This window comes from Nicotiana tabacum, chromosome 6, assembly GCF_000715075.1.
Source record: "Nicotiana tabacum cultivar K326 chromosome 6, ASM71507v2, whole genome shotgun sequence".
Classification (NCBI taxonomy): domain Eukaryota; kingdom Viridiplantae; phylum Streptophyta; class Magnoliopsida; order Solanales; family Solanaceae; genus Nicotiana; species Nicotiana tabacum.
In genome coordinates, this window is record NC_134085.1 from 77,578,873 (window position 1) to 77,600,838 (window position 21,966).

The window sequence follows — 21,966 nt, forward strand, 5'->3', positions numbered from 1 at the left end:
AGTAGATAAAGAAGATGGGGTGCATAATCCTCAACCAAGAAGATACAGCAGTAGGGTATAATTTCATCCTGCTTGTAAGAAAATTTGTTTCCAGTTGGAAATGGTGTTTGAAAATGTGAACAGTTCAGATCTGCTTCGCAAGATTATGTTGTACAAAGAAGAGTTCAAATTAAGTTGAGGCCTAATGAACATCATAGGGTTAGGGCAAAATGTGTGAACTCAACAAGATGTAGATGGCATATTTTGGGAAGTTTGGAAGGATACACAGGGAATTTCATTGTCAAGAGCTACTATCCTGTTCATAAGTGTTTTTGAGCAACCAAACAAGATGGCTAATACAGCATGGGTAGCTAAACATTTCAAGGACAACATTATCAACCAACCTGACATTAAGCTTAGGAAGTTGCAGGAATTGATTAGGATAAAGTATGGTGTATATGTGGGAAAATCCATATGTGCTAGAGCTAAACATCAGGTCATGGGTCAGTATCTTGGTGATTACAAGAAGGAGTTTGCTAGAATATATGATTATGCTGACATGTTGAGATCTACAAATCGTGGCAGCACTGTTGTTGTGAAGACCTCCAAGGAGACAATATCTGGTAAGGAGGTGTTTGTGGGTATCTATATTTGTCTACATGCTTGCAAAGTTGGTTGGTTAGAAGGGTGTAGAAATGTTATTGGCTTTGATGGAGCATTTCTGAAGGGTGTGTGTAAGGGTGAGCTACTATCATGCATTGGTAAAGATGGTAACAACCAAATGTATCCTATTGCCTGGGCAGTGGTGGAAAAGGAGACAAAGCACACATGGTCATGGTTTTTTAGGTGCCTGATGCATTATCTGCAGCTCACTGAATCCCAAGGTGAGGGGTTGACCATCATTTCTGATATGCAGAAGGTATATACTACACCCCTGTTCTTCCTTTAATTACTTGGATACTTTATATATGTTTCTGATATTCTAATTATTATTTTTTTGTTGCTTAAGGGACTTGTTGCATCTGTTTCTGAGTTATTACCAAATGCTGAGCACAGAATGTGTGCAAGACACATATGGAGCAATTGGAAACAAAAGTGGAAAGGAGAGGAAAGAAGGAAGAAGTTTTGGGCATGTGCAAGGTCTTCATTTGAAGCATATTTAAGGCTAAGATAGATGAGCTGGCAGAATTAGGTGATAGTAAGATCATTGAGGAATTGCTGAGATACCCAAAACAATATCGGTGTAGAGCATTCTTCAAAGATTGGAGTAAATATGATTCTGTGGAGAACAACATGTGTGAGACCTTTAACAGTTGGATCTTGTCTGCTAGGCACAAGTCTTTCATAACCATGTTAGAAGAGATTAGAGTGAAGGTGATGGAGAGGATGACTACCATGAGAGAATTTGCAACAAGGTGGATTTCTGATGTATCTCCTATGGCAATGGGGTACATAGAGGAACAATCTCAATATGCTGTTAAGCATGAATTTAAATGGAATGGGGATACTGGGTATGAGATACAACATGGGGTTTACAAACATATTGTTGACTTCTCCAACATTACATGCACATGTAGATCATGGCAGCTCAAAGGAATACCATGTTCCCATCCAATATCTGCAATGTTTTTTAAGAGATTTGAGCCTGCTGACTATGTAACCCACTGGTACAAGAAAAAAACATACCTGAAGGCTTTTAGTTGTTACATACAACCAGTAACCAACATGGAGATGTGGCCATCAACACAGAATCCAACTGTTGAGCCTCCTGTGATTACCAAGATGCCTGGTAGACCTAAGAAAAACAGAAAAAGAGCTCAAGATGAACCTAAGAAGAAGTTTGGTAAGAGATCAAGGAAAGGGACACAAATGAAATGCTCTAATTGTAAGACAGTAGGCCATAACAAGAAGGGGTGTCTTATCCTAGTAATGTATTCAATTTGTGTCTGATTGTGTCTTGTACTTTGGTTGTTTCTATATCTCATTTTTTATTTTGGAAATTTCAGAAAGGACAAGGATCTGGAACAACAGGAACCAGTAATGCTGGTGCTACTCAACCATCACAGGCTGCTCAAACAACAACTCAATAATCAGGTCCTACAAGTGATTCTGGAACTGCTAGGGCCAGAAATACTCAACCATCAGCTATTGCAAGTGCATCTGTAAGTGTTCATTTTAGTTAATTTAGTTAATCTGTATTAGGACCAAAATTTTTAAATTACAAGATAGTACTTTATCTTACACCAGGATACTGAAAGTATGAGATCAAGAACTTCTGAGGATATTATAGTTAGTGTTAGAGGAAGGCAAGAGGTAGTGGACTACGAGGAAGACCAAGAACAACTGGATTTGGTATATTGTTTAGTGATATAGGAACAATGATAGAAAGGGTAAGATCATTAAGGATTTGAATTTTTATTTATATATTAGTTGTTTGGGGTACTAATTTGGCTTCCTATGCAGTGTGGAGCAAGAGATAGAGTACATTCTGCTCCTACAAAAGTAGTGGATGCTGGGCAGACCAATATCGATCTTGGATACAGTGCACCTGGACTAAGGTGGCAAGGAAGAAATGCTATATCACAAAGGCAACTTCAACAACAGTTGAGGAGAAGACAAACTCAAGCAAGCCTTAGCCAACCTCAAGTCTATTCTTCATCTCAGCCAAGCCAGTCTCCATGTCCAAACTTGAGCCAATCTCAGTAAAACATCAACCAATCTCAACCTTGAAGCTGATTGAATGTTTGTTTTTGTGATAACTTAAGTTTGTTAGTTGCGGAACTTAATTTGTAGGTTAACTTAAGTCTGTTTAACTATGACTTTTCTTTTGGAACAATGTTTAAACTATTTCTGCTACTAGACAGCAATTCAGTGCTAATTTTGTCAACCAAGAAGGCTGATCGAACTTGGTTATTTATATATGTGTGCTTTTTTATGTTAAAATTGCTTTTCATTCTACAAAAAATATATCATTCATTCTTTCATTATCACTGTCATTATCATTGTACATAGGGTTATGAAGTTAGTGCTAACTACACTAAGAAGAAAATTACAATTATTAGTGCTACTACAACAACTAAAGTTGCAATGATCTTCACCCTCTTCCGACGTTGTAGTCGATCTCTCTCTTTAATTCTTGATAACAGCCCTGAAATCACCTGTTTATAGTGATCTGGAAGAGGTGGGTCAAACCACCTAAAAAATTACAAGAATTTGCTCGACCATAGTTTGAGCACCCATAAAACCTCCTTCCTGGATTTGTTGGCTTCCAAGTGATGCAAATATGAGCTTCAACTCCACAATGACAAAATACAGGACTTTGATTCATTATCACAATCTGGAAAAAGAAAAAAAATTAAAGAAAGCTTCAGATTTTAAGAAATAGGCGAAATGAAGCTTCAAATGCATATAAAAGAGGGATAATGTGTATCCAATTGAAAGAATAAGACCCCACTTAAATAGGACCTATTTTTGACCGTTGGGCGTTGGGAAGGCGGTCTCTTACGCTCCTAAAAGTCGTGACATTCACGCAGCGGGCTGACTAGGACCAACTAACGCCACATGGGATGGGTCAACGGTCAATTGTGTTTATTAGTTATAGGTTTCAGGAGTTTGAGTGTTTAAATGGGAAAGACAAAAGTTTATATATCGACTTTTAAAAGCCCTACAAGTTTAAGTGGCCAGGAATCCATTTCGCCTATTTCAAAACCATATTTTGTTTCATTCTATTCCATTTATATGGTGAAAACTACCGATTCTTATGCATTTACTTAGTTAATTTAATCATTCAATCATATCTTTTGATAGTTATCATTTCCAAATTTATTAATCTCAAGAACTCAATCACGAGCATGAAATCACTATGAAATAACCAATTTTATTATTTATTTTTAGATATTGGAGCCATTGGTTAAGGACACATTATTTGTGGTAGATTTAGAAAGCTTTCAAGTTAATATGTGAGTGGGGAAAAGCTTTCTGAGTCCATAATTTTTGTATTGCACCAAGATAATATTTGTCTGACTATTATTAATATCCCCTTTCTTTTTAATATTTTATACTTAGTACCTATCAAAAGATTTTATAAATAGAATTTCCCTAATAGATGGGTTGTTCATTAAGGGATAACTACTGCCAGAGACGGATCCGAAATTTTAAACTTATGGGTTTTTATAACAATCTCAAGTTAATCTACACGATAGCTAGACCAATGAATTAGGTTCCAAACTAAATATTCTTATACTTTTAATGAATTTTTTAGTACAAATACATGTCTATGCAAAATTTACTCGGTACACGGGAACCGTACCATTTGCTCTAGATCCGCCCCTGACTACTGCTCCCTTCGTTTAAAAATATTGACACTATTTTCTTATTAGTCCCTTTTAATACGATTAGCACATTCCTATATTCCTTTAATGAAAATCTTGTATAATCAGACAAACAATATGACTTATTTAAGATCACAAATTTTAAAAGTTTTATAGCCACACAAATGTTAGGGCGCATATAAGATCACAAGTTTCTAAAGTATTTATTTATTTATTTATTAAACTGTATGCCAAGTCAAACTAAGCCTAAGAAATTAAAATAGACGAACTATGTAGATATAATAGTATTCACCTATTTTCTATGAAGTTAATTTCATATTTTAGCCATCGCTTAAAAGAAATATTCTAACTCTATTATATTGGTCCATACACCTTTCAAAATATGACCGATTACTTCCAACATTTTGATAAGTTAAATATTTTTGGTGTTTGTAATGCTATTTACAAAAAAATGATTTTTCATCTTTGTAGATTCGGACAATATCTAATCTTTTTGACCTGGACAAATAATTCATCGTAACGATGAATCATTGATTATTCACAAAAACTATATTTTATTACTTATGTATATTTATTTATTCAAATGTTTGTTTTTATAATATTGCTATTATTACAAAAATCATATAATATGACTTGGCATATACATGCAACGCCCGTAACGAGAGACTAGTAAAAGATAAAAGCATAGAAGAATTAATTAAATGTAAATAGTCAATAGATAATAAAGAAAAAATAGTGTGGTCTCCAATTAAATGCATGAGATGGAAAAAATATTAATGTGCTTAAGGCTAGGATCTAACTCCCATCGCTTGGAAGACAAACCAGAACCTTTCCCAGCGACATCCAACACCATTTTGATGAGTTGGGTGCCACTTAATTCTATTTGGCAGCGTTGTTTGTATGTATACATATAGTTACAAAACTTCGGCGATGGCGTGCCACCCCCTCCCTCCTTAATAGATCCGCCCCTGAGCGGAACAGTAGGAGGAATAACGGAGTTCTTACCATGAATGGCTTGATCCGACATTTCCAGCAGATCCTTGGCTGGCTCTAAAATGAGCCTTGACAAACAAGTTCTACGAAAAAAGTGTAGGGTCGGTTGCAGTGAGCTTCTTCTAAGAAAACTCGAAAGAGCATCAACCCAAAAAAACAAAAAACAAAATCAATAAAGTGAACATTCAATTTCATTGAAAACCAATTCAGCTGAAGGTCACTTGCAGAATTTACACGAGACAATCATATAAAAGTTGGAAGAATTTAAGAGAAAATTCAGTAATTTTTCAAGGAAAAATTGTGAAAATCACATAAACATTATAATAATGGCAGTCAACAACTGAAGAACATCTCTCTTAACAAAAAAAATGTAGGTTTACGAAGCATCCCTCGTTTATGTAGGGTCTGGGGAAGGGCCACACCACAAGGGGGTGTAATGTAGGTAGTCTACCCTGATGTAAGCAGCAGTGGCTGATTCCACGGCTTGAACCCATGACTTAACATCTCTCTTAATTATGTGAAATATGCAAAGGGTAATTATTAGCACTTTCAGATAGCTCACTTGCACAATAGCTAGATTGATAGTAAAAGATTCTACTAAATGGAAGTAGTTCTTTGAGATACACAAATTCTATAAAATGAAATAATAAAATAAAAAATTAAACTGAAAAAGGACCTGCATTCTTGCGGAGTAAATCCCCTGCCATTCTTATGTATTCTTTTTCTATCTTTTGTCACCTGAAAAGAGCTACAGAATTTGAGGACAAGATCAAGCTTCTATCTGTTTGTGAGCATTTCGTACGTAATACTGCCACCAGCTTCATCTTTATACACCAAATTAAACCCCCATTGTTTTCCACGATGGAGGATGTCCCCTGGACCCAAAGAGGCTTCAAATATCCCATAGTCATTTGGGTTCTTTGCCTGTATATTTGATGTGTGACAGAGACTGTTTAATGGCAAAAATGCAAAGCACATATTAGGGACAGCAGTAGCACGACGTACCACATTCATGGAAAATGAACAGACTTTCTTGAGCTCTTCAGTCCGCATTCCTTTATGTCGGGGAGTTAGTTTTGCTGTAATCTCAATGGTATCTCTCTCATAAAAGTCATAACTCGGTTCCTCATACTCTTTCCAATAACTGGAATCATAATTGTAATGATGCATGCTCCCCTCAAATTCAACATCGTAGCTACGTGCAGAATGATAAAAGCAGCAGCCACAGCATATAGCGAATCCCAAAAAATTTTGGGTGTACCAATGTTCAGGAAGATTGACTGACATCGTTGTGGCACTTCTATCTTGCCATCTGAACCATTCTGGAATTCGTGTTCCATGTATAACAATCTTAAGAACTTCCTGCAAACCAGAAGAGACAGATATATCATTCCATGTGCCATAGTTTTTAGCACATATCTAATGTTTCTGCTGCCTTTTTCTCTTTTTGGTTTCATAAAACATAAGATTTAGAGAGAGACCTCACGCTTAGCCGTCGAAAGATATGAAAAGGGAATAAGCTGCAACATATCATCCATTTGTTGCTTCTGACTGTTCTCCAGCAGTTCTGACACATCTGACCATATTGAGTCTAACCATCGATAGAAATTTTGGTACTCAATATTTGTGACTGCTATTAAATTCAACTCCTTGCATTTAATTACTAAATCTTCCATGCTTCTCAAGGCCAAGTGTTCATCTACATATAGCTCCTTGATGCTTGGGGGAAGCTCTGGCAATGCTTCAAGCCTCTGGCAAAATGTTATGTCAAGGTATTCAAGGCAAAAAAGTTGATTCATCGTTTCAGGCAATTTACAAAAACCATTTCCACTAAGATTTAACTTCACCACAGAGCCTAAGCTTCCAAGACTTCCAAAAACATCATCAGGTAAATTGAGCATTGATAATGAATATTGGACTTTTGGTCCAATCACAAACTTTTTCCTGAATGATAAGACCTCAAGTTTATTTAATCGTGCAACCGAAGATGGTAGTCTTAAAATATCAGTACCATCTGCAAGTAATTCCTCCAAATGTTCCAAGTGACCCAAATTTTCTGGTAAATACTCCAGACCCGAGCAGTAAGAGATGCGCAGAATCCTTAAACTTTTCAACATCCAAATGTTGTGGGGGAGACTGCTAATACAACTACACCAATTCATATCAATAATCCTAAGCAAGTCAAGATGTTCATAAATTGTGGGCTGCTCCAATGTCAGAAGGAGCTGAAGTCCATGTCCTGACAAATGATTTATGGCATTGGGAATTCCAGGCAAGTTTTTAAGTTTTCTGCAGTCTAACAGCTTTAGACTTGTAAGACTTTTCAGTCTCCATATGCTGCTTGAGAGACTCGAAATAGTTTTGCAATTACAGATTTCAAGGAAATTTAGTGAGGTGAGGTTTCCTATAGAGGTGGGAAGCTCCTTAATAGAAACTAATTTTATGATGAGTTCACGGGTACAATTGCTATTCCAGTGAATTTCTGGTAAACTCCCCAGTTTCTCACATTCACTAATCTTCAGATTTCTGAATCTCCAAATACTACTTGGGAGACTTACAAGTTGGTTGCAGGAATGCAATTGTAGGTTTTCTACGGAACTGAGATGCTCAATTGATGCCGGCAGTTCTCTTATCCCAGTTGAAGTGAGGTCGAGTTTCTTCAAGTGGTTCATGTTCCTTTCCACCTCCGGGAACATTTTCAAGTTAAAGCAATAATTGAGATCAAGAACTTCAAGACATTCTGATTGAATAATTGCTGGAAGTCTCTCAAGTGATCTGCAATAATCCATAGTTAACAAAATAAGCTTCTTGAGAAACCCAACAGATGGATGGACTTCCACCAATGCATCACAAGAGCTCAGGATCAACCTTTCCAAATTTGTGATCATCCTAAAATCTGGGGTTTGTATCAATTTGTCGCAATAACTGAGATCAAGAGTCGTCAAAAATGCTAACCTCTGTACCATAGAAGAAAGAAAATTGTTAAGCACATGTTTTCACAATGTATGCATTTATGTCCATCAAAATTGCAACTGTCTATCTGTTAAGTATCTGACTAAGTGGAAAAAGAGATAAATTATCAAAGACGAGAGATCAGAAATGGAAAAAAAAATTAAACGATCCCATCAATATACTCCATTCATTCAGAAATTCTCCCTTTATTTGTTCTAATACGACAAGTATATGAATGGTTCCTTTTGTCTGTCACTTATTTCAAGCAACTCATCTGATAGAACAATTCTTCGATTTTCTAAAGACGTGAAGCTTTAGAACTAGAATTCAAAGAAAAGGAACACTCCAAACCATCCAGCTATAAGTTTGCTGCATGACTAAAGGAGCATATGTCTCTCTGTTTTTTTCCTTATATTCTTTATAAAGTAAATATTTTACTGAAAGTAAAAGAAACCATACACAAGATATTTATCACTGAAACATATAAGAGAAGAAGCCTTTCCAAAGAGCATCCGATCCTCTGTACAAGTTGGAATTCTGTATGTACCCGTAACAAGAACTTAAAACCAAAAGCTTGAGTACGGATGAACACTTTTCAATTATAAGATATAATCATTTTCTAACTTTATGATCAGAAACCTTGCATTACCTCCAAATTTTTGAGCATCAAAAACATTTTCTTCCGACTTAAGATCTTCTGGTGACCCACAATTGACTAGCCTGAAAAGCCAAACTAACTATTTTTTACCTTAATAATCAATTAGCCCAACAAAAGGTTATTCGATTTCCTCTCTAGATGCCAAATTATTTATTTCAATCTTCTAAATTAAAATAGACTTGTTATAACTTCAATAGAAGCAAAATTAACATTATTAGATAAAACATGCAGTAACTATTCATCAATTAAAGATAATAACTTTGAATTTCTCTGAGCATATGTTCCGTCTGCATCCATACGTGATTTCATGAAGTTTTGCAGTCAAATATTAATTAAGTGATTGTTCTAACTTTAGCTGTAAGTCTACCGGTAAGAGACGTCAAAGTTTGAAACTTCTTTCAGGATTTATGCAGTCAGTTTTTTGTGCATTTTTATGCTAGAGAATTAAAATTGCAGTCCAGATCAAGAACAATACTTTGAACATCAGCTACTTCAAAAGTTCTGCATTAGTTTCTATCTTACCAAAGCACATATTGTATATCATGTAGACATGAGTGAGGACTGAAATTTGAAATCAAAGGAAGCAACTTGATGGTGGCAACCGTACCTTTGCTCCATTCCAGAGTTTGATGATAGAACTACCCTTCATAGTAAGATATACGAGCTTTGCTGGTTCAAAATTTGATGGCAATGAGTCTGCAGAATAGTCACGCCATTCAAGCCAAAGCAGACTGTTAGGAAGATAGGCAACAGGCTCATCAAACCCCCTGTTGTAATATTGTTTCACAAGTATCCTCAGCCTCCTCATCTTTTTGAGAGCTTCAGCGCTGTACATATATTCCAACTCACTCTCTTCAAACTGTTCAGGCTCTGTGAGTAACAAGCCTTCAATTGCTTCTTTCCCCTGCAGACAAATAAAAAAATATCCTCACAGAAAATAAAATTATACTAAGCACATATAAGTATGCTGCATAGACTAATTTTTTTCACTATATACATACAGACTGACATAATTCTGGGAAATGCATGTATGACCATCTTCGGAGTGAGTATGGCAGTTACATGAAATGTAGTAAGACATTTATCTACACATGTAAGTAAGGCATTTATCTGTTTCCAATCACCTCCCTGTGACTATAAACCATTCCAATTCAATCATCTTATAACTCTTACACTGCATATAGTCCATCTCAAATGAGATTTTTTTTCTCGTCTCCTCTCTAAACGAAAGTTGAATTTAGGCCCTATTTAATGAAAAAAATGTCAAAGATAACGAAACAATCAATACCCTAATAAGAAGGCTTGTTTCTTCCACCCTATAAAAGCTACCGAGGTTCCATCCCAGTTGTTCACTATGAAACTGGGAGTTCCAGAGGGATCACTAATAATGAACTGACATATTTCATCCAGAGGCGTGGAAGAGGCGGCAAATGTTGATTCAGAACACTTTAAAGGTTTCCCAGGGCTCACGACTTCCCTTTTTCTAGGATTAAGTAAAAAGTCTAGCATAACATTTTTGTTTCAAAAATTGGATCCACTAGAATATGCATACAGAATATATTATGAGAAAAAGTTATTGATTCCAGACCTGACCCTCTATTGTCTGTTAGGGGATATTGATTGGACATTATACCATAGCTTACTTAGTCTTCCCTTGGAATTGACTTCTCTAAAAATTACATATGCAACTGGCACTGCTTGGTGTCACGACCCCAAACCGGACCCGGTCGTGATGACGCCTCTCGTGAAGACAAGGCCAGCCGACACAATTCTCAAATCAACCATTTTTCAATAAAAGTTGTTTTTATACTATTTATAAACCGATAATCTCATAATGAACATCAAAAAGAAAAGTGCGGAATAATTACACAAGCCCGGCAACGGGGTGTCACGAGTCATGAGCATCTACCAAGGTCTGAATATAACAAGGGTCTAAAATTGTACTAAATACAGTAATAAAAATGAGAGGAAGGAAGCAGTGCTGCGAACGTCGTACAGCCACCTTGCTAACTTTGATGACTCCGCGTCTGAGCAATCAACACCCGCTACCGGGTTCTGAAATGCCTGAATCTGCACACGAGGTGCAGGGAGTAATGTGAGTACTCCAACCCAGTAAGTAATAAGAGTAAATAAAGACTGAGCAGTAGGAAACAATGAATCCACATTTATGATAACTCAATAAGCACAACAAGCTTGCAAATCCGAAGACGAGTCAATCGTCTCATTTTAAAATCTAGCTTTTGGTAAAAATCATTTGAAAATGCTTTCCACCAGTTCCATTAGGGGTTCGATACCATTTATAATAAAAGAGATGAAAACCATAATAGGCCCCTCGGGCAAAACCTAGTTCGTATACAACCCCTCGGGCAAAAACAGAAATTTGTACCCATTTCATAACTTAAAAACTTCAGTTTGAATGAAAGATTATTTAAAACGTTTGTTCAACATTTTCAATAGATGCTCGATCTAAAGATGAGTGAACGTAGTAATTCAATCCACATATTCGATAAAAACTCACTTTAAGGAGGAGTGAAAAACAGTAAGTTCATAACCAGGCCCCTCAGGCAAAGCATCACTCATGTACCTGTATATATATATATAGCCCCTCGGGTAAGCCTCTCAGTCACTCATAACTCTTACCAATCAGCGCTCACACTCAGCACTCACACTCAATAGGTACCATATAATAACCGTTGCGGTGTGCAGCCCGATCCATATGTCGCTGTAGCGTGCAGCCCGATCCATATATATAGTCGACTGCGCTCACTGAGGGTGTGCAGACTCCGGAGGGGCTCCTACAGCCCAAGCACTATATCGTTGCGGCGTGCAGCCCGATCCAACATATCGCTACAGCGTGCAGCCCGATCCATATATATATATATATATATATATATATATAGATCCATATACATATATATATATATAAGTTGTTGCGGCGTGTAGTCTGATCCGTAAATATATAATCCTCACAATCAGGCCATCGGCCTCTCTCAGTCATTAACCTCACAATCAGACTCTCGGTCTTTTTCAGTCATCGACCTCACGATCACTTGGACCATCAGTAAAACAGGGAACTCAGTCCAAACAGTTTTCACATTTTTAAGAAATAAAGTGATAGAACCAGATTTAAACGATAAACAGGTAAAACATGATTGGGGATATGCTTTCAAAACAAATAGAATGAGGAAAATTAGTGAAAGTGCCCCTAAGGGTCTCAGTAGGTCGGCACAAGGCCCCAAACATGGCAGACAGCCCAAAATATAATATAAATCTCTAGAACATGGAATATCATAAGATTTCAAATAAAATACGCGATTTAACAGTCGTACGGGACGGATCAAGTCACAATCCCCAACGGTGCACAACTCCACGCTCGTCATCTAGCGTGTGCGTCACCTCAAAGTAACACTACGATGTGTAATCCGGGGTTTCAAACTCTTAGGACAGTATTTACAATCATTACTTACCTCGATCCGGTCCAAACTCTAGCCCGCGATGCCTTTGCCTTCACTAATCGACCTCCGGATGCTCCAAATCTAGTCACAATCAGTACATAACTATTAAAATATGCAAAGGGAACAAAGCCCACTCGAAAATATCCAATTTTGCATCAAAAATCACGAAATTGCTCCAACCCGGCCCACGTCTCGAAATCCAACAAAATTAACATCAATGGAATCCTCATCCTCTCACAAGTCTATACATACCAAGAACATCAAAATCGAACCTAAAATGGCCCCTCAAAACCCAATTTAACTCTCCAATTTCAAGCCCTAATTTCCCCAATTTTTGCTACTGATTTTCCATAGATTTCAAGTTCAAAATGTTAAAATTCATCATAGAAACAAGTTTAGGGTCCAAAAATCTTACCTCCACGAAATCCTCTTGAATTCCCTCTTCAAATAGCTTTCCCAAGCTTTCTCCCGAATGAAATATGGTGAAAACTCTCACAAAATCGCGAAGGGTGAAATATATATACATTTTGACCCAGGCATTTTCGCACCTGCGATCAATCCACCGCATTTGCGGCACCGCATTTGCGGTCAATTAGCCGCTTCTGCACCTTTCAGTTAAAATCCAAAAATCGCATCTGCGACCACGTAGCCGCACCTGCGCCATCGCAGGTGCGGTCATCCAATCGCATCTGCGGCTCCTGCACTTCTCTTCCTTGACTACTTCTGCGGTCATTTCCTCGCATCTACGGTCCCCAATCCGCAGGTGCGGAAATACTAGAACAAAAAAATCTGCAGCTTCTCAAATTTCCCAAACTCTCCGACAACCATCCGAAATCACCCCGAGGCCCCCGAGACCTCAACCAAAAGTACAAACATATCCCATAACCTTATTCAAACTCGTTCCAACCTTCGGAATGCTCAAAACAACATTGAAACACCAAAAACACATCAAATTCAAGTCTAGGATTCCAAAATCTTCCGAATTCCGTTTTTGATCAAAAACCCAACCAAATCACGTCTGAATGACCTGAAATTTTGCACACACGTCACAAATGACACAACGGAGCTACTACAACTTCCGGAATTCCATTCCGACCCCTATATCAAAATCTCACCTATCAACCGGAAAACGCCAAAATCTCAATTTCGCCAATTCAAGCCTAAACCTTCCACGGGCTTCCAAAATGCATTCTGATCATGCTCCTAAGTCCCACATCACCTAACGGAGCTAACCAAATCATTAAAATTCCGATCCGAGATCATATACCAACAAGTCAAATCTTGGTCAAACTTTTCAAATTTCAAGCTTCAAACTGAGAATTGTTCTTCCAAATTCGTTCCGATTACCCTGAAAACCAAAACCAACGATTTACATAAGTCATAATCCATTAGACGGGGCAAGTCATGCACGAGAACTGACGAGCAAGGTGTAAAAACTCAAAACAACTGGTCGGGTCGTTACACTTGGCTTATCTAGTAGATTGTTTTTAGATTTCATGTGCCGAAATGCTAATTTCTTCGACCAAGTATCTAAAGAGACATATATCATCTTCTACTCCTTTTTTTCCTTTCTACTTCTTGTTTTTCAATTTTATATCCGAATAAACTTAATTCCTCTGTTATGTTTTATACAGATACTCTCCTTTTCAGTCCGTTAAAAAAGAATCCATATTTGGGAACTCTTTAACTAAAGATATATCATTTATCCTTAATGACATGCTCTTACGGCCATAGAAATGTCATGGCATGTTTAAACCCACAAATTGAAGATACTTTTGATATGTGCCAAAAGTCTTTATTTCTTTCTTTCCTAAACTTTGTTTCCAGTCAAGCAATGCCATATAAATAAATAGGAGTAGAAGTTAACCAAAAGCTTGAACTATGGAGAAACACTCTATGGTATAACAATTTTACGATAAGGAGAAGTATGATTGGATATATGCATTGCAGGTTTAGCCGCAAGAGTGAGATTAGGCTCGATGTTCCTAGAGAATGGTATGATATATGAAAAATGGTATACATGGAATCAAAGTACGATGGTTGAAATAGTGTCGACAAAGTTTCTGGGAAATATGTGGAGTTTCATCAACAGGTGGTGTATGATAACCTCTCAAAGTATTGTACCTGTTGTAAGCATCAAGGACATGATGCAGGGAAGAAATAGGGAAGTCAATGGAAAAATTACAGTGCAAGTTGATATGATTGGTGTGGAACTGAGTAATGGTGAGCAGTTAAAAGGTGATGATAGGGAGCTGTTGAATGCTAAACGAGCTGCAAATAAAATTTAAGAAACTGCAAATATTGAGGTGCAGCCAGCTATGAAACCAACAGGTGATATCAGTATAGAAGATCGTGGAGGTGATATTGATTCAAATCGTGAGGCTAATGTAGTTACTGTTGATCGAGCATTAGCCAGGATTAACACAGCTTTGGAGCCACATATGGGGAAGGATAACGTTGACAAGGTTACTGGGTGAGGAGGAGGAGGAAATAGCTGGGCAGGTGGTTAATAATCCAGGTAAAGCTGGTACTATTTTATCAAAAATAGGTGCACGATCTGCTGCAACTCTTGAAGCATGTTGGTTTTTTTAAAGATGGGGCAGCAAAAGGATTTAAAGTATTAATTGAAAAAGTCTCTCAATAATTTTATTAAGCATAACAAGGCTTTAAATAGCCAATCAGGAACATAATCTGCAGAAAATCTGCATAATAAGAATTCAAAAAAACTAAAATATCTCAACAAACCTAAAAAATCTAACTGAAATTTAAATTTAAAAAAAAGTAGATGTATCCTAAAATTAAGCTAACTTATTATGCTAAAAAAATGCAATAGTAACTTAAGCAAATCATCAACACTCCTCCTTTGCTTCAGTTGCTCTAAAACAATTGCTCCTCCTCAATTACTGCTTCTGCTGTTTGTGCTTGAGGATTGTGTTGAGCGTCTTTGAACTTACACACTTTTATAACATGGCCTGTTTGTTTGCAAATACCACATATTGCATCATGTCTCCACCAACAAAATTTTTCTAGATGTGTTTTCTTTTTGCAGTATTTGCAAAGAGGATAATTGACCTTTTCTTTTTTATTTTGTGCATAAAAAGCACCTTCAGTAACCATTTCTTGTCTAAATGCTCTTCTTTGTTCTTGTGCTTGAGGGGCACTTATTAATTCTACAACAGAGATAGTAGAGAGATATTTAGACTCTTCTAGAGAGGAAATTTTGGATTCAAATCTCTCTGGAACCGTCAGAAGAATTTATTCAACTATTCTGTCATCTTTAAAATCCTCGCCAAGCAACCTGATTCTACTAACAATAGAAGAAATCCGATCAGAATACCTAGTGATAGTCTCGTCTTCTTGCATCCTAAGAGATTCAAAATCCCTTTTCAAATTTAAAATCTGCATTTGTCTAACTCGATCACTTCCTTGGTACTCCTTTTTAAGCTTTTCCCAAGCTTCTTTTGCTATCTCACATTCAATGATTTTAGAAAAAATTGAATCTGCAACTGAATTTTGAATCACAGTTTTGGCTTTGTATTTTTTGGTTCTCTTCTGAATGGTTTTTAATTTGGACAAGAGTAAGATTTGCAGGGAGTGGTTGTAATGGTCTATCTTCCATTACAACTTCCCATAAATCATAGGTTTCAAGATATGATTTTATTTTCACTGACCAAATCTGATAGTTTTCACCAGTGAAAGTTTGTGGAGCATTCAAAGAGAGACTGCTGCTTGCCATGTTTGAAAATAGGTTTAAAAATTGATATTGGTTAAAAATGATTTGAAAATGGTTTTTGGAAGAATTCACAGATCCCGTAAGATCAATGAAGCTCTTGATACTACTGTTGGTTTTTTTAAAAGATGGGGCAGCAAAAGGAAATAAAGTATTGATTGAAAAAGTCTCCAATAATTTTATTAAACATAACAAGGCTTTAAATAGCCAATCAGGAACATAATCTGCAGAAAATCTACAAACAAGAATTCAAAAAACTAAAATATCTCAACAAACCTAAAAAATCTAACTGAAATTTAAATTCAAAAAAAGTAGATTTATCCTACAATTAAGCTAACTTATTATGCTAAAAAAATGCAATAGTAACTTAAGCAAATCATCAACACTCCTCCTTTGCTTCAGTTGCTCTAAAACAATTGCTCCTCCTCAATTACTGCTTCTGCTGTTTGTGCTTGAGGATTGTGTTGAGCGTCTTTGAACTTACACACTTTTGTAACATGGCCTGTTTGTTTGCAAATACCACATATTGCATCATGTCTCCACCAACAAAATTTTTCTAGATGTGTTTTCTTTTTGCAGTATTTGCAAAGAGGATAATTGACCTTTTCTTTTTTATTTTGTGCATAAAAAGCACCTTCAGTAACCATTTCTTGTCTAAATGCTCTTCTTTGTTCTTGTGCTTGAAGAGCACTTATTAATTCTGCAACATAGATGGTAGAGAGATCTTTAGACTCTTCTAGAGAGGAAATTTTGGATTCAAATCTCTCTGGAACCGTCACAAGAATTTATTCAACTATTCTATCATCTTTAAAATCCTCGCCAAGCAACCTGATTCTATTAACAATTGAAGAAATCCGATCAGAATACCCAGTGACAGTCTCGTCTTCTTGCATCCTAAGAGATTCAAAATCCCTTTTCAAATTTAAAATCTGCATTTGTCTAACTCGATCACTTCCTTGGTACTCCTTTTAAGCTTTTCCCAAGCTTCTTTTGCTGTCTCACATTCAATGATTTTAGAAAAAATCGAATCTGCAACTGAATTTTGAATCACAGTTTTGGCTTTGTATTTTTTGATTTTCTCTTCTGAATGGTTTTTAATTTGGGCAAGAGTAGGATTTGCAGGGAGTGGTTGTAATGGTCTATTTTCCATTACAACTTCCCATAAATCATAGGCTTCAAGATATGATTTCATTTTCACTGACCAAATCTAATAGTTTTCACCAGTGAAAGTTTGTGGGGCATTCAAAGAGAGACTGCTACTTGCCATGTTTGAAAATAGGTTTAAAAATTGATATTGGCTAAAAATGATTTGAAAATGGTTTTTGGAAGAATTCACAGATCCCGTAAGATCAATGAAGCTCTTGATACCACTGTTGGTTTTTTTAAAAGATGGGGCAGCAAAAGGATTTAAAGTATTGATTGAAAAAGTCTCTCAATAATTTTATTAAGCATAACAAGGCTTTAAATAGCCAATCTGGAACATAATCTGCAGAAAATCTGCATAACAAGAATTCAAAAAGACTAAAATATCTCAACAAACCTAAAAATCTAACTGAAATTTAAATTCAAAAAAAGTAGATTTATCCTAAAATTAAGCTAAGTTATTATGCTAAAAAAATGCAATAGTAACTGAAGCAAATCATCAACAAAGCAGATGTGCAAACAGCTAGCTTAGATGCTGCTGTTATTATAGGATCAGGTGTTAAAGGGGCTGGGAATTTTTCTAATGGCCAAGGGCAGGATAAGGATCAACAGGTTACACAAGAAGCAATTATACCTACTTCTGCTAATAGGGGAGGACAGGCAACCGATCGAGGAGTTTCCAGTAGTACTCAGGCTGCTGGTGCATTGAATGCAACTGGGAAATCTGATGAGCAGGGAATTGTCTCTACTGCTGCTCTGAATATGGATGCTGCAAGGGTTAATGCAATGGAAAAACCTGGGCATCTTCAGCAGATGATGGATAATAGTGCATTAGCTGCAGCTGTTCGAGCAATCAAGAATAATGCAGCAGTAGCAGGTGCACAATTTGATACATCTGCCAATGTTGAATCAGCTGTGCAAGCAGCTCGTTTAGATGCTGCTGTTGTTATTGGATCAGGTGTTGAAGGTGTTGGGCAAACTTCTAATGACCAAGGAAAAGCCAAGGATCAACAGGTTACTAAAGTAGCTTCTAAACCTACTGCTGCTAACAGGGAAGGACAGGAACTTGGCAAGGGAGATGTTGTTACTGGAATTCTTGGCAATGGAGATGCTAGTGCAATTGGTGGAACATCTGCTAACAAGAAGGCTGCTGATACGTTAGAAGCAGGTTCTCAACATGGGCAACAATCACATGCTAAGGGTTGGTCAGTAGTACATTGATCACCTAGTAAGAAGGTATCTTCAGATCATAAAAATCTGGAATCAGCAGCAGAAACTTTTAGGTGTTCTAACACGTTTGATGCCTTGTGTTCCAACTCCTTTGAAGTATTGTTGAATGAATTTGAGTTGGGTGATGTTGAGAAGAATGTACAGCAGGTTGGTCATGAGTTAGTCTCAACATCTAGGCTTTCTAAGCCTCCAGGCAGTGGCAAACACCAGCAGTCCATGAAGAATGCAGATGCTGGATCAAAAGTCTCAAACGATCTTGCTCTTGTTCCTGTCGACGAGAAAAAGGCTGGGGCAGTACCCAATGCAGCCTCACCAACTTTACACATATCCAATCCAGATCTGGACAAAATGGTAAAGGATGCTCAGGCTGCAATGGTAGTGAATACCACTATGGGCAAGCAAGCTCACAGTTCCAATACACCTACACTGCATCTTTCCAGTCCTCACGTTGAAAAGATTATCAAGGACGCCCAGAATGCAATGGAGTTTAATACCACTATGGTAAAGCAACCATTTGTTACTTTAAACACCTCCGTGTTTGAAGTACCATCACAGTCATTGGAGTCTTTTGGTGAATATGAAGGTGAGTCTGGGCAGTTGATGCTGTCCACCGGAAATAACAATGACATTGTGCAAGCAAACTTGAGGGAGATGGTGAGTAAATCCAAAACTTGGGCTGACCAAGTTGAGGAAGAAGAAGAAGAGGACTGGGGTGATGAAGATGCTGGGGAATCGACTGATTATGCTGCTCAGAGAGTGAAGATGAAGACGTGCTTTCAGTTGGCTCACCAACACTACCAAAAACAGATTCCATTTCCAGTCGCAAAAGCAAGCTTAACTTGAATGCTCCAGCATTCATTCCCAGAATTCTCCAGGTGCTACTACAAGCCAAAATGCAGTAACACCTACATCTATTTGTGCAGCAGCAGCAGCTTAATCCAAACACTTCAGCTGTTACTACTGCTGATGGTCGAAAAGCAGCAACAACATCAAATTCTGGGCAGCAACAAAATCGTGCACACTCCAGTCATATCTTTGGAGGATAAAATGCTACTGGATGCATTGGTAAGTTCTAAACCTTCCTTCAATTCAATTCACAACTTGAGTACTGGACATACGACAAAGCATAGGCACAATATACAAATTGTTGAGCATCATCAAGATAAGGCAGTCATGACAAAGTCACAAGACGCAAAGGTTTTGATGGCACAAGACACTGTCCAAAACTTGCCAAATCCAGTGAATGTGGGAAGAGACATGTATGAAAAAGGAGAGGAAGATGAAATACTACAACAATGTCGGGAAGAGGCGGCTAAAAGAGGTGATTTATCACCTATGCATAGTGGTAAAAGCATGAAATCACATACTAGGAAGAAGAGTTGGGACGGCAAGGTGACTGAGGAAGTAAACATTAGGCGACCTCCAATGAGAGTCGCAAAGCAAAAGCAGGCTGCTCCAACCACATCTATGAGGTCCAACCGTTCAAAAAAGATGTCATGAATTTTGAAGACATATTGAAGAGGTGTGATGAAGGTGAAACAGAACTACAACTTGCGGAAGTTACAAGTTTGGGCAAGAAGGGACAAGAATCAAATTCCTACTACATCTTATTTTACCATTTTATTAGTATAGTCATTTGTAATATCATCATAGAGTATGTTATAAACTCTGTGATGATCATAGAATATTTAGTGCTTTCTAGTTCTTACTTTTTACATGCATGCTAGTAGGTGAGGTCATTTTATGCCTCAATAGGATTAGTAAGGTAAGATTAAGCCCAGTATGTGGTTGCTCATTTCCTATGCCTTTGGGAAGATATTCAAATGGCTATGAGATTATATGCGCTCGTGAGACTTTGCCGGCAGCTACACTAAGGCAGTGTGAGGCGCAGAGGAGTGATTATATAGCCAAGACATAGAGGCAACACTACTGGTGCTTTTGTCCCCCTTATTTGTACTCTTCCTATGTGGTTTCTTTTTTTTATTATTAATAAAACTAGCCTTAGGCACCTCGCCTAGTAGATTTGCTTAAAAAAAGGAGTATTATGTGAGATGAAGGATCCATACTAAAGTGAAAGGCAAGTTTAACTATTTTGCTACATTTCCTTTAGGTCCAATATCTACGGGGAGTCCTTAGTCTTATTAGAGATTTGTATCCTAGTAGAAAAAATAGAGAACCCAAACTTTTAATATAAGATTAAGACGAGTCTAAATGGAGCAACATGGATAGTGAGAATTTATATGGCTGACTCCATAGCTTGGGATTGAGGCTTAGTTGTTATTATTGTTAAAGAAGTTGAGCACATTGTAAAAGTGTTTTCTATGTTTAATGTACTCTATAAATACTTGTTTTAAAACAAAACAAGAAAAAGGTTAATTTACTATCTCATGCTTTCTTTCCAGACTACACATACATCATTTCCACATATTTTTATGAAGATGAACATTGCTCACATAATAGCCATTTGTGACTAGATGTCTTACCATATCTCCTATGCATGCATCCTTCACATCCTCTGGACGATATATTCTTCTCATCGGTGATTCTTGAACTGCGATTTGTGTACCCATCTCTTGCATCAAATCATGCATTTGGATTTTGTCCTCTAAAATAAAAATGAGAGATTTTTCAACAAGGGTCTTTACTCCTAGAACTGGGTGGAAACCAGAAGCGTGAAATAATGCTGTCATATCTCTTTAATTGTAACCCCTGAAGAAACATGCAATATCTAAAAATATGTTATAAATATATTATATTATGGATGTTCATTTAGTACTCTGTTGTAAATAAGCTTCCTGAAGAAGCTTATCCATATGGGACTCCACCGTAAATATATTTATCTATTTAGTACTATATTGGAAATAAGCTTCCTGAAGAAGCTTATCACTTCGGTACCCGGTTATGGATAAACATTACCCCCAGTAGAAGTTTATCCATACCGGGTATAATAAGCTTATCTTTTCAGTACCCGGTTATGGATAAACATTACCCCCGGTAGAAGATTATCCATACCGGATATAATAAGCTTATCCATTCAGTACTCCGTTATGGATAAATATTGCTCTCAGTAGAAGATTATCCATATCTGGTACAGCAGCAGCTTACACAGCAGCTTGTAGTAGTAGCTTACACAGCAGCTTATAGTAGCTTACACTGCAGCTTGTAATAGCAGCTTACACAGCAGCTTGTAGTAGCAGCTTACAGAGCAGCTTCCTTTCTTCTATAAATAGAAGAGATTTCAGTTCATTATGTACATCAGTTTGAATTCGAATAATATATCAGTTTCTCTCTATACTTGTCTTTACTTTATAGTCTTTATTTCATAACACGTTATCAGCACGAAGCTCTACCATCTCGAGCAAATATTTTGAAAGTATCTAAGGTAAGAACTTTCTTTTCCTAAATAATGTCAAATCTTTCTAAACTTGAATTTGTAGCCCTGGATATATCGGGCAAAAGCTACATGTCTTGGGTACTTGATGCTGAAATTCATCT

The 21,966-nt window shown here is 37.1% G+C and overlaps 1 protein-coding gene and 1 pseudogene across 1 annotated transcript; one reads left to right on the top strand and one right to left on the bottom strand.

Moving 5' to 3' along the window:
* The first annotated feature begins 328 nt into the window (after positions 1-328).
* LOC107793642 (uncharacterized) lies at positions 329-2,685 on the top strand. The gene is made up of 7 exons (XM_016616034.2): positions 329-898; positions 989-1,119; positions 1,227-1,872; positions 1,986-2,025; positions 2,074-2,141; positions 2,227-2,331; positions 2,443-2,685. The coding sequence occupies exons 1-7, from the start codon at positions 329-331 to the stop codon at positions 2,683-2,685; spliced, it is 1,803 nt and encodes a 600-aa protein (XP_016471520.2).
* A 3,300-nt stretch (positions 2,686-5,985) lies between these two features.
* LOC107827189 (disease resistance protein Roq1-like) overlaps positions 5,986-21,966 on the bottom strand; it is a 28,727-nt pseudogene continuing 12,746 nt past the window's right edge.